Raw genomic sequence first — 11,511 nt, 5'->3', positions numbered from 1 at the left:
GGGCTCTCCTGTGATACCCCACAGACCACGAGTTCCCCAGTCTGCTGAAAGCCACTGGATTCTTTATTGCTCGTGCATACAAAAAACTCCAGACCGTGTCTGGCCTGCAGGTGCTGCCCACAGGTCGCAAAAGCTTAGAGGAATCAAAAGCGTCAGATGCTGTTCTGAAGGGTTTTCCAGCTGCCTTTAAAACAAAATGGTTTTTTTTTTCTTTTCTTTTTTCTTTTTTTTTTTTTTCCCCCCAATGCTCCTTCTGGCCCATGAGACCTCAGTGCTGGGACTGGGGCTGCTGGTGGGATGAGCCGCTCGAGTTCCTGCTGCTCCCCGGCCCAGCCTCCTCACTCAGTCCTGCACTTCCAGCCCAGCCCCCTCTGGCATCAAACGATTCCTCCTAAATCACCGCTTGAAGCTGAATTTAAGCAAAAAGAGGTCAAGCTATAGCAAGTTGTGGCAGCAATGAAGAGTGTTGCTGGCTGACATCGTGATACTCAAGGCAGAGCCGGTCCCAGGCGCTGCCACCTCCCCCTCAGACCTGGTCCTGCTTGGGGGACACGTCCAGGACAGTGCTGTCCCCCCTGGAGCTGTCCTGGGCGATGCTGTCGGAGGTGACGAGGAAGGAGGAGTAGGCGAGGTCAGCATCCTCCTTGGAGCTCTGGGAAGGACAGGAGGACGCAGTCAGGGGATGGGGATGGGCAGCAGGGGACAGGGCAGCATTATGGGGATATCTCAGGATAACATGGGGACACTGGAGGAGTGGGACAATCCAGCGGCTCACGCTGGTGCCGGTGTGAGCATCACCCCTGGGAAGACCCCAAATGTTTTTAGGTTTGGGAATGCGTGGCAAGCCTGTCCCTGGGTGTTGGCATCCAGCTCCCCTCTCCTACACCTGCTGGGCTTTACTGGTTCCCCGAACTTCCTTTATTGCTCCAGTTCAGCTCCTGGCACTTACAACACCCACACCTCACCTGTTGGTAGGGACTTTGAAAAACACAGGCTTGATTCTGGCACCTTCAGCCACTGCCAAGTGGTGCCACTGGACCATGATCTTACCTGAGGGGAGGAGAGGCCGGAGAGGGCAGGGAGAGGCAGAGAAAATTAGGGGAAGGCAGGGATCTGAGGAGCACCCCTTGCAATGGCAGAGCCCTCCCTGTGCCCCCTGTACCACTGAAAAGTGGGATGTGCTCTGGTTTCCAGCCATCTGCTTATCCCAATGTTTCCCATTTCTGGTAACAATCCCAACCTTCCTGACACTGCCTGGGGCTGCTCTGGTTTATTTCTTGAAGCAAAGTGACTGCTGCAATTGTCTCTGCTGAAACAGGGAGTCAGGACAGGGGTGAGACCACCCACGGGGGCTGGTCCACAGCAGGTGCTGGATCGGGGTAAAATGGAGAGCACCTGGGTGTAAATAAAGCCCCTGGGAGGAGACACCCTGTTGCACAGACTGCAGGGCTGTGGCCACATCTCCCGGGTCCGTGGCCTCTCTCCTGCCTCCTCTTACCCTTTTTGCCTTCTTTGTGTCGGCAGCGCTTTCCAAAGTGTCCGTGGTGGTGATGAACTCTGCAGGCAGAGAAAGGGAGGTGTTGGGGAGGGGGCAGGGGCTGGCAGGTGTTTCTGTGGCTTTTGTGGGGTATTTCAGCAAGGAAGGGCTGAGCCCGGGGCAGGGCTGGGGTCAGCCACTCACCGTCCTGCCCCATGGGGGTCTCCTGGCTGTCCTTCACGCAGGCGCTGTTGCTGGCGCTGTAGTCCCTGACGCTTTCAAAGTCTGACATGCTGATGTTCGTCCTGTAGCTCCCCACGGACACCAGGTCTGGTGAGAGGGAGGAGAAAATCCCTCAGGTCTCGCTCAGACTGGGTGGGAGCACGTTCAGACCCAAACGCTCCGTGCCAGGCGATGCCGTGTGGCACAATGGGCAAAGCCCAGGGAGGGCTGGGCTCTGTCTCAGCCTGGGCGCTCTGGGAGTTGGAGCCCTGTGGATGGGCTCAGTGGGAGGAGCAGGGAGCTGGAGCTCTCTGGATGGGGTCATTGGAGAAGCAGGGACCTCCCCTGCCCATCCTGGTGTGGCACCAGGAGAGCAGCTGAGCCCAGCACGTGGGTATTGATTTAACTTAGTGCTGCTGCAGTTTCTTGGGAGCCCAGAAAGGCAGGGACTCACCAGATCTCTTCATCTGCCTGTATTTGACAATGGCAAAAGCTGTCACGACGATCAGGATCAGCCCAGCAAGAGGGCCCAGCACTAAGGCAAGAGTGTTGGAGCCGTGGCTTTCATCAGAGCTGGAACAGAGGGAAGGAGATCTCACTGAGGATGATACATGTGAAAATCCAGCAGGCTGAATCTGGGTAGGATGGTAATTCTGAGTGAGCATGATGCATTTCAATCAATGAACTGGATCCTAGCACATATAATTAATAAAAACCAAATAAAAATATAGGCTAGAGGTTGTGCTGAAACAGCTCCATCAGCAGCTTGGTCATAAATACGTGAAGGAAAATTATCTAATATTAACAAAAGTACTTTCAAATAGCTGTTTTGTACCTGGAATTTCTAATAATTTCCTTCTGATACTATTTGCTTGAAGCAGAGATTAATTGTGAGTCATCTTGCCCTTTGCTGTCATTTTTTATCTTCTCTGACATTTAGAGTAAAGTTCTTTGTGGATAAGATGATTTTTGTGTTGCTAAACAACACAGCCAGGGTGCACAAACACAGCAACCACAACGGGTCCATCCAAACCCCACAAAAATGATAAATGGCAGGGGAGGGAGAGAACCAACCTTTCTGGGGCAGCTCCTTTTCGCACCTCGGCATCGCTGTAGGCTCCTCCCAGGGGAACAGCTCCGGACTCGGGGCTGGAATCGCCAACATCCAGGAGCTCTGGGCTGTGCCTGGCATCGTTCCCTGTGTGCCCCGGGGAAGGAGGGTGGTCAGTGAGCAGCGGCATGAGAATTGGACACAAAAACTATTTGGATGTGTTTCGTGGACGTGGAGCTGCTGTGGGTTTTGGCTTTCCATGAGAGCCTCTTCAAAATGGGGGTTTGAGATCTGAAACGATCTCACACCAAATAATTTACTGCGAAAATGTCAAGCAGGCTCTCTCTGCCTGTGAACTTTTGAAAGTCTTGCATTTCTAAGTAAAAAGGCTCAAATTTCTAAGTTCTGCCTCTAATATGTCCATCAAACTTTGCATCCCTGCTTTGCTTTTACTCCTGGCTCCTTGCCCATCAAAAGCAATGAAATAAGGTTGTTTCTTTCTCTTTTCACTTTGGCCATCACCCACTTAGGGTGGCTAAATATGGGATACCCAGAGCTGTTCCCTTTCTCTGCTTCTAAAAATGTTCCTCCCCCAAAACCATTTCAATTCCAAGATATTCCACCAAAGCTGAGACCAAGCCCCTTGCTGTTGGTGTCAGCTTTTCCTGCTCCTTACTGGTTTCCTGGTTTTTATTAAGACAAGAAGTTCCCTGGAGCGAGATCCCTGCACTGGGTCAGTTCTTCACCTGAAAGGTGCCAGGTGTTGCCTAAACTCAATGATGGTACAAACTGAATAGCAATAATTCGGGGGTTAAAAGTAAAACATGCATGGAAAGAAGTGAGTTTTAGACTGGATGTTTTGATGCCATGAAGATATTTTGCCTTTTCTTTTATACTCCTGTTATACCTTTTTACAACTTCTGTATTCTCAGTGCTTTTTGCCTACATTCTTAGACTTGTTTATCAAGCTAAGAGACTCAACATTTTAGAAGCTTCGTAGCCAGGGTTCAGTGTGCCCCAGAGCCCAAGGTCCTCTCCAGAACACATTCTGTAAACCAAGATAGAACCATGCAGGGGAAGGTTCCTTGGGGAGGGGGGCTGACTTGAGCCTCTCATTGGGGAATCTTTGATAGATCTGCTAATTAATAAAATCTATAATGTTATACCCAATGTTGGGAGGGGGGAAGACACAGAGATAGACTCGGCGGGGTGCATCTCGATGCACATGACCTGGACGTGTGCACCTAAGGATCCTTACAATAAATACCAAGGTAAAATCCCTTTTCCCCTTCTAACCGTGTATGCCTCTTGATTTTAAGACCAGGAAAAGGCATCAGTTTCATGACTGGGAAGTCAAAAGCGGATGAAAGCACCGAAGGCAGATGGTGCAAAGCAGGGCGCTGCTGGCACCTCCGGGAGATGCTGGGCGGCAGCGCTTCTGTTTTGCGGTGCTGCAGCCTAGCGGTGATGGAGAGACCTCCCCGGGCAGAAGGGAGCGCGGTCAGAGCCGGGCCAGCGGAGCAGCCCTGCCCGGGGCTCACCTGCGGCCACCCGCAGCTGCACGGCCATGACTTCCCCGAAGAGCCCGTTGCGCTTCACCCCGCACCAGTACCAGCCTTCATCTTCCTCCGTCACCGGGTCAAAGCTCAGCACGACCGTCTTGTTGGACGTGTTACAGGTGGCACTTGGCCCCGGCAGCCCCTGGTCCTGCGCTGGCAGCACGGGGCAGCCGGTGTAGTTCCACTTGCACCAGTACTTCTCGTAGGAGTAGTACTTGCAGGGGTAGGAGCAGGTCAAACCCAGCCGGGAGCCCACTGGTGCCTCCACTTCCTTCTTGCCAGTCAGCCCAGGCTCTCCTGCAAGGGCAAACGGGACATCAGGGCTGCTGTGAGTGGTTTCGGTGGTGGGGGTGGCTGCCAGCAGGTAACGGTGCTGCTGGGGATGGAGCTCCGAGGGAAAGTGCTCCTGGCGTTGCTAAATTAAGGCTAAAGAGGGTGTTTATGGTTCTTGTCTTGCAAGGCTTAAGAAACACTTAAATGAGAATTTTCTGTGAAAATTCCCACAAAACGGAACCTTTCTGTCTCAGTTGTAAAGCTGCTGGCGTGAGTTCAGGCTTGGAGCTCACGTCTCTTCCCAAAACGCCAGATTGCTCACTTGGGGTGCTCAGGAGGTGGATTTGTACCTCCTGAGCAGGCAGAGAACCGCCAGTGCACAGCTCTTACCGTCTACAACCTTCAGCTCCGTTGATGATTGCTGCTCCTTCAGCTCATTTGACATGCACCAGTAAAAGCCTTGGTCCTTGGCCTCCAGCTGGTTCAGGACGATGGTGACGGTTTTGTTTCCGGGGTTCTCGAACATGGCCACTCTTCCCTCGTACGAATACTTCACGTACCCAGTGTTGTCGATGATCTTGTCACATCCCTGGACTCTCCACTTGCACCAGATCCTCGTGGTGGATTTCTTTAGAGGATCATAGAGGCACTCGAAAGTTGCCGAACTTCCTTTTGTCCCGGTTACCGTGGTCTTTAACTGAGGGAAGTTTTTGTCTGTTGGTGAGAATGAAATGAGCAGTTACAAACGCCTCACTTGTGTCCATGGGGCACTCTCCCAAGAAAATCAACGTTATCAGATCAAACAAAGCTGCTGTGGGTAAAGCAAGGCCAGGCAAAGCTCAGGGGGGCACCCAGCAGGAGACTGTCCTGGCACTGGTGGGAATTGATACTAAAGGGTCAGCCAGGCCTTGCTTTTCCCCAAGTTCTCTGGGTGTTTGTTGGCTTTGTGGACAGACATTCCAAAGCTTTTTTCCCTTTGCTAGAGGGAGCATCTATATCTGTCAGTTTGGGATTTAAGGAAGTAGGGGCTTGAAGAGACAGCTTGCTTGCCTCTGACTGGGGGTTGGAATTTGTCTCCTAGAGTTTTGGGCTGGGGAACAGAGCTACCCACTGCTGGGAAGGCGAAGTCTGGATACCAGCTTTATATAGCAATGGTTTAGTACATTACAGGTGGTTAAATGAACAGAAAGAAGTATTTAGATGAGAGAACAGGGTAATAGCAAAGAGAAATTTGAGTTCTTGCTAAATAAAGTGAGACTGCTGGTGATACTCCTGAAGAGAAGGAAAGAGGAAGGGGAAAACACACTGGGAACAGCTCACCCTCGTAGATAAACACGTCCAGTTCCTTCGATTTTCCTCCGCTCCCATATTCGCCGGTCCCACAGTAGTACAAGCCTGCATCTTCCCAGTCCATCTGGGTCATCGTGACACTGAATGAGCCTAGAGGCTCCTCAAAAGTCAGCAGAGCTCTGCCTTTGAAGGCATCATCAATTTCCTGATAGCTGTTGACGATGGTCCGGCAGCCCTCCTTGTCCTTCTTGCACAGGTATCTCTTCATGTCGGCAGTCTCCGGCCCAAAGCTGCAGGACACGGTCCAGGTGCTGCGGAGCTTCACGTAGAAGAGCTCAGCCGCCTCAGGAACAGGTGGGGCTGTGCACAGAGACACAGGCAGGGGCTGAAATGAAACTTTCCTGAGAGCACCGAGCACCTGCAGCTCTCAGACACCGGGCAGGCCATCGGTGGAGCCTTGCTTAAAAGGGAGACGGGGGAAAACTGAAAGAAAATGGTATTTTAGGGAGTCTGTGATTACCTTCAGCAACAGTGAGAGTGACTCTGTAGGAGAGCCCTCTGCCATTGACCCCAAGACCACACTGGTAGGAGCCGGAGTCCTCCAGCCCCAGCGCCGAGATGTTGATCTGGAAGTTCTCTGCCTCGGGGTGGTCAGTGAGGGAGACTCTGTCCTGGTAGCTCGGAGCGACGTAGTTCGTGGACACCATGGTCACACACCTGGAGCCCGACTCCTTGCACCAGTACTTCCTGTCGTGTCTGTTCACCGAGGTGGGCGGGTAGAAGCATTTCACGGTGACCGAGCCGCCCAGCACGCCATGGACCTGCCGCGGGCCGAACACGGGGCTGGAGACTGCGAGGGGAGGACAGGCCGGGTGTGAGTGCCCCACGAGCCACGCTGGCCACGTGTCCCAGGGCAGCGGGGCGGCCCCAGGGCTGGGCAGCAGCAGGTGCCCGCGGGGTCCCGTGGCACCGAGGGGCACCCGTGAGATAAAGATGCTCTCCGGACCCTCCTCCTCCCTTCCCAATGTCAACTCCAGTCCCTGGCCACCCCAAGACCTGTGCCCCGGGCAGGTGACACTCACTGCTTGCCTTGGGGAGGTGTCTGCTCTTTGCAGATCCCGCTGGGAGCAAGGCGAGCAGGAACAGTAACGCCAGCAGAGTCATTTTTCTTGCATTCCCTGGAAAAGATGTGGAAGAATGTGGTGAATAATCACGCTTGCAACATGTTAACCATCTAATAGTCTTCGTGCTTTGAGGATATGAGGGTTGTGGCTACTTGAAGTTGGGAGAAATGCGGTTTTTAATTGCTCCTATCAAGGAATTGAATAGGAGAGAGGGAGTTGGTAACTCTGTTCTTGCCAGTGATGCTGCATGGCAACAGGACTGCCCATGGATCTCATCCCAACACTCCAATATTCCCTCTGTCACAGAATTCCTGCCTGAAGTCTGTATTTGGTGGCTGCTCTTTGTTTCCCTGCTCCGTCCAAGGACACACAAAAGAGGAAAAATGGTGATATTTTCACCTCTATTTTTTTTTCTTTCCCCAGCTGCTGAGGAACTGAGTGAGCTGCAGGGATTTGCCTCAGCTCTGCTCCTCCAAAAATCAGATTTTATTGGGCATTTCCTGAGCACAGCTCCTGATCCACCTGCCCATTACAAGTTCACGGAAGGCACCCACAGGAGCTGATGAGAGGTGCCAAGGAAAACCCTTATAAACAAGCGGAGGAATTTGATTTCAGGGCATCGAGTGACAATTTTATTAAGGGTAATTCCCAGCAGAAGAGAAAAGCTTTTATTTCCCTGTTAAGATCAAAGGTGTTCTGTTGTGCTTCTTCCTTGTATTGTGATTTCTCCTTGCTCAATGGCCACTGGTAGGTGGCTAATAATTAACTCACTGAGCATGAAAAATTCTCTTTCAAACACATCCCAGAAGTAGCCAGCAAGGCAAACATAACAAATTCTGCAGAAAGTAAACAACGTGGCACAAAGAGGGCCTTGATATTTGCTCTGGGCTCACAGCAGCTCCGCTGGCTGATGGTCACCTCAGTGCCCCCCAGCCCTCACTCTGTGGTGCAAGCAGGACCCCAGTTCAGCCTTGCCCATTTCGGCAAAGTTGAAATAATCTGTTATTCTGATTTCTTCAAAAAATTCAACTGTTTTTGGGATACAGACCACGTTGTTTTGTGGGGTAGGGAAGGGCATTTCCAGGACAACCTGGTTGGGACCATCCCCTTCCTCTCCAGTGCTATTTTATGCCTAAATTTTGATATTTTCCAGGTTTCCAGCAGCAAATGCTCTCTGGCCAGGCTGGCTCTTCCAAATCTCGTCCATTACAGGACTTTCCTCACATTTCTGTTGTGCTTTTGGGATTCTGTCAGCCCTAGGGAGAATTATCTTCAGATTTATGATGATTTGGAAGAGACCAGGACTGAGCCCTGACTTGGGCAAACCTGAGCCAGCAGCTGCTCTGTCTGGGTGTGGAACACCAGAGCTCAGTTCCCAAATTCTGCTGAATTCCTGCTGTGGGGATTTCCAGGGGTCAGCCCAGTCTGGCCCATCAGATATTAACTATTGCTCCTAACGACGACCCGTGTCAAGGCCGTGCCATGGGCCCAGCAAAACCCCAGGGTTTGGTTGTGACATTTGTCATTCCAGCCTGGGAGCCCTTCTGGCGTTTTGTGGAATGTTTGCTGCTATTCAAATAGTTGAGAAATAATAACACAGAGGTAATACATTCTATACTGAGGTGATATATTCTGTATATTTTATATATTGGAAATATTTTCCCACTCAAATCCCTTTGACCCGTGGGGAAGCTGTGCAGATGCAAATGGTTGTAGGGAGAGCTGTGCTGTGAGGAGGTGCTGGAGGCTTCTGTGCCCAGGAAAAGGGCACAGCAACAAATTTCATCCTGCACAGGACTGGGTTTTCCACATCTTCAACTGCCCATCAAGGTCACTGCTTACCTTGCCTTGCCATGAGTTTTATTTGGGGGGAGTGGAATGGGGAAAAGCCCCCAATCCACCCCATTTTCACAGGGTTCAGAATGTGCAATCACCTTCCAGATAGAAGATCAAGCTGACCCAAACACGTGCAGAAAATGAACGTTTCCAGTTCCAAACAGAGACCCCCTTTACAATGAGGAGAGAATGAATGGGAGGGGCTCGTTTTGTGATGCTGTGAGCAGAAACACCCAGGCAGAGTTTACTGAAGATTATCAGGATTTACCAAGAAATCAGCAGTTTTTAGGAATGCCTGCAGTGCTTAGGACGCTCTGAACTAAGAATGTTTGTGTCAGTTAAACATGTGAGCAACAAACTCCAGAAAAGAAATGAAATAGAATAAACAGGCAGCTCTCACAGCGGTGACTGAAATCCCAGCTGGGACTGTGCTGCTGGCCCAATTCCGTGTTCCTTTCAGCTGTTGGATCCACTCTACACTAACCTGAGACCTAATTTTATGTTCCTTTAAGCTGTTGGATCCCCCACGCACCAACTTGCTGCTTTCCAGATCAGACCTTCATGGTTCATCTGTTTCTTGGGCTGGAAAGTGAAACCAGCTCCAGCACTACTAAATAATTTTGGTTTAATTCTCCTCTTCCTGCAAGGAGCAGGAACATTCCATGGCCCAAGAGCACTTGTTCAGCTCAGCCTGGAGGGATTGATGGTGCCAGGGTGGATTCATTAACAGTTGCAATTAGGGGATGTTTATCTGTACCTCAGAAATGTATTGAATCTATAGGAATGCTCCCTTTGCAGAGTAGGAATTCAGGTGTGCAGGAGCCCACATCTCCCCTGGCCTGGATGGGACAGGGCTCTGCCAGGCTTCTCTGATTTCACTTTTAGGATGTCCAGCCCATTCACTCAAGCTCCAGTTTCTGTTTATCTTCCTGTTAACTGTACAAGCTTCTCAGGGAGCTTCTGAAGCAGCTCCTTTCGGACAGAACCGCACCAATTCTCTTCTGAAATTTCAAAATCTGCCTGCTGGCATTCAAAAGTCTGTAATGACCTCAGGCTGAGTGGCAAAATTTAGATTACTACAGTAATATTTACTAACTTTTAATTCCTGTGTTAAAACTTAATGCAAATATTGTAATGATAATTAATAATTTTTTCCCCCAAGAAATTAAATATTAAAAATCTACTGCAGAGAAGAAACCATAACTGCCATAAGCCTGTTCCTATGGCTCTTTCAGGAGAAATCAGCCTCCCACCAGTGAGCCCTGAACATGAAATGGTTCCAAACCGCAGCTTCCCTCCCATGTGAGGAAGGGTCCTCAAAAGGAAGTGGCCCAAGACTTGTGTTCTTCTCCTTCCCCATCCCAACATGGTCCTACAAGAGGTTTTGCATTCCCAAAGATGACGAGGCAGCGTTACTTACACTCAGGGCTCCTCCTGCAGTGTTGGGCACTTCTTGCTTTCCCTCTCAGGCTGACCCTGGACCTGCTGTGAGTGAGCGGTGTCCCGGTCCCCGTGGGGCTCTGGCACTGCCAGCCTGGTTTAAATACTCGCTGCACTTTCAGCCCTGCATTTCCACCTGTTGTGCCTTAAAGGAACAACATCCAGCAGCGCTGCCAGGTGAGCCCCAGCCCACGGCAGGGCCGGGCAGCCGATGCCCAGCCCAGCTCTGCTGTCCCTGCAGGGTGCCCTCTCTTGTCACCCTCCTGATCACAGCCACCCCAAGGGCAGGGGGCTCTCACGAAAGGTCCAGGGCACCTCTGCCTCCTTTGGGAAGCAGCCTGGTGGCTCTGTGGGGTCAAGTCCATGGAGGGTCCTTTGGGTACCCCGCACCAGCTTTTTGCTTGGGCAGCTGTGATTCCTTGCTTTGCCTCGTTTTAATGGTGCAAAAGCAGGAATTCCTTCTAACTGGGGGGGGGGTCACATGCAGCTTTTCTCATCCATTCAGGGAAAACTGATGAGTTTGGACAGGATGGCAGCTCCAGGCATTCCTGCCGTGTCTCGGAGCAGCAAGATCCTTACCCAGAATTGGGATCTTTGACAGATTTGCCAGATGTTAAAGCCAGCCTTGGAAGTATCTTTTGTTTAGCTGAGGGTGTTGAGCTCTTTTCTTTCCATGAATGCACAGCTTTTGGGGTGAGCAAGGAGCTTTTGGCTGTTGCTGTGTTTGGTGGGGATCTTGGACCAGGAGAACAGCCACCACCTCTCCTGGATGGGAGCAAACCCCGATCCCCTCCAAGCTTCCCACCAGTGCTGCTTCCCTGGGCATTCCAAACATTCCCCAGGTAATGCTGGCATTACATTTTTGCCTCGTGGCCACGGAGTTGTGCTGGCTGGACCACAGTGGACTCAGCTGTGTTTGCTCTCCTGGAGCTCCCACTCTGCCAGGCCAGATCCCTCGGGATCAGCTTCCCTGCTGGATCCTGCAGAGTGATGGAAATGTGTATTTAAGACCTTGCAGGGGAAGGTGGGATGGCCATGGGCAGAGGAAATCCTGGCAGAAGCACTGGAACCTGTAACTGCTGGTGCATCTCAAGAAGGAAAAATTAATCCAAGGCGAACAAACAGGTTTTTTTTTAACCAAACCTCCCCTTTCACCCTCAAGGTTTCCAGTAAAACCAATCTGTTGCCTCATGCAAATATATTTGAAAAGTATTTCCTTGCTTTAGCACACGAGGAAGC

At 51.2% G+C, this 11,511-nt stretch overlaps 1 protein-coding gene across 1 annotated transcript; it reads right to left on the bottom strand.

Annotated features, from left to right (window-relative positions):
• Positions 1–40: 40 nt before the first annotated feature.
• On the bottom strand, positions 41–10,401 carry PIGR (polymeric immunoglobulin receptor). Its single transcript, XM_010404314.3, has 11 exons — positions 10,253–10,401; positions 6,955–7,050; positions 6,393–6,722; positions 5,903–6,232; positions 4,973–5,296; positions 4,292–4,606; positions 2,774–2,897; positions 2,154–2,272; positions 1,682–1,807; positions 1,499–1,557; positions 41–652 (listed from the first exon to the last, which is right to left on the bottom strand). Exons 2-11 carry the CDS (start codon positions 7,034–7,036, stop codon positions 527–529), a joined length of 1,935 nt encoding a protein of 644 aa, XP_010402616.2. The 5' UTR covers positions 7,037–7,050; positions 10,253–10,401; the 3' UTR covers positions 41–526.
• Between the last annotated feature and the right edge of the window lie 1,110 nt (positions 10,402–11,511).

Source organism: Corvus cornix, chromosome 26 (genome assembly GCF_000738735.6).
Source record: "Corvus cornix cornix isolate S_Up_H32 chromosome 26, ASM73873v5, whole genome shotgun sequence".
Taxonomy (NCBI): domain Eukaryota; kingdom Metazoa; phylum Chordata; class Aves; order Passeriformes; family Corvidae; genus Corvus; species Corvus cornix.
Note: the sequence above shows the minus strand (reverse complement) of the source record. Positions and strands in the feature narration are given on the sequence as shown.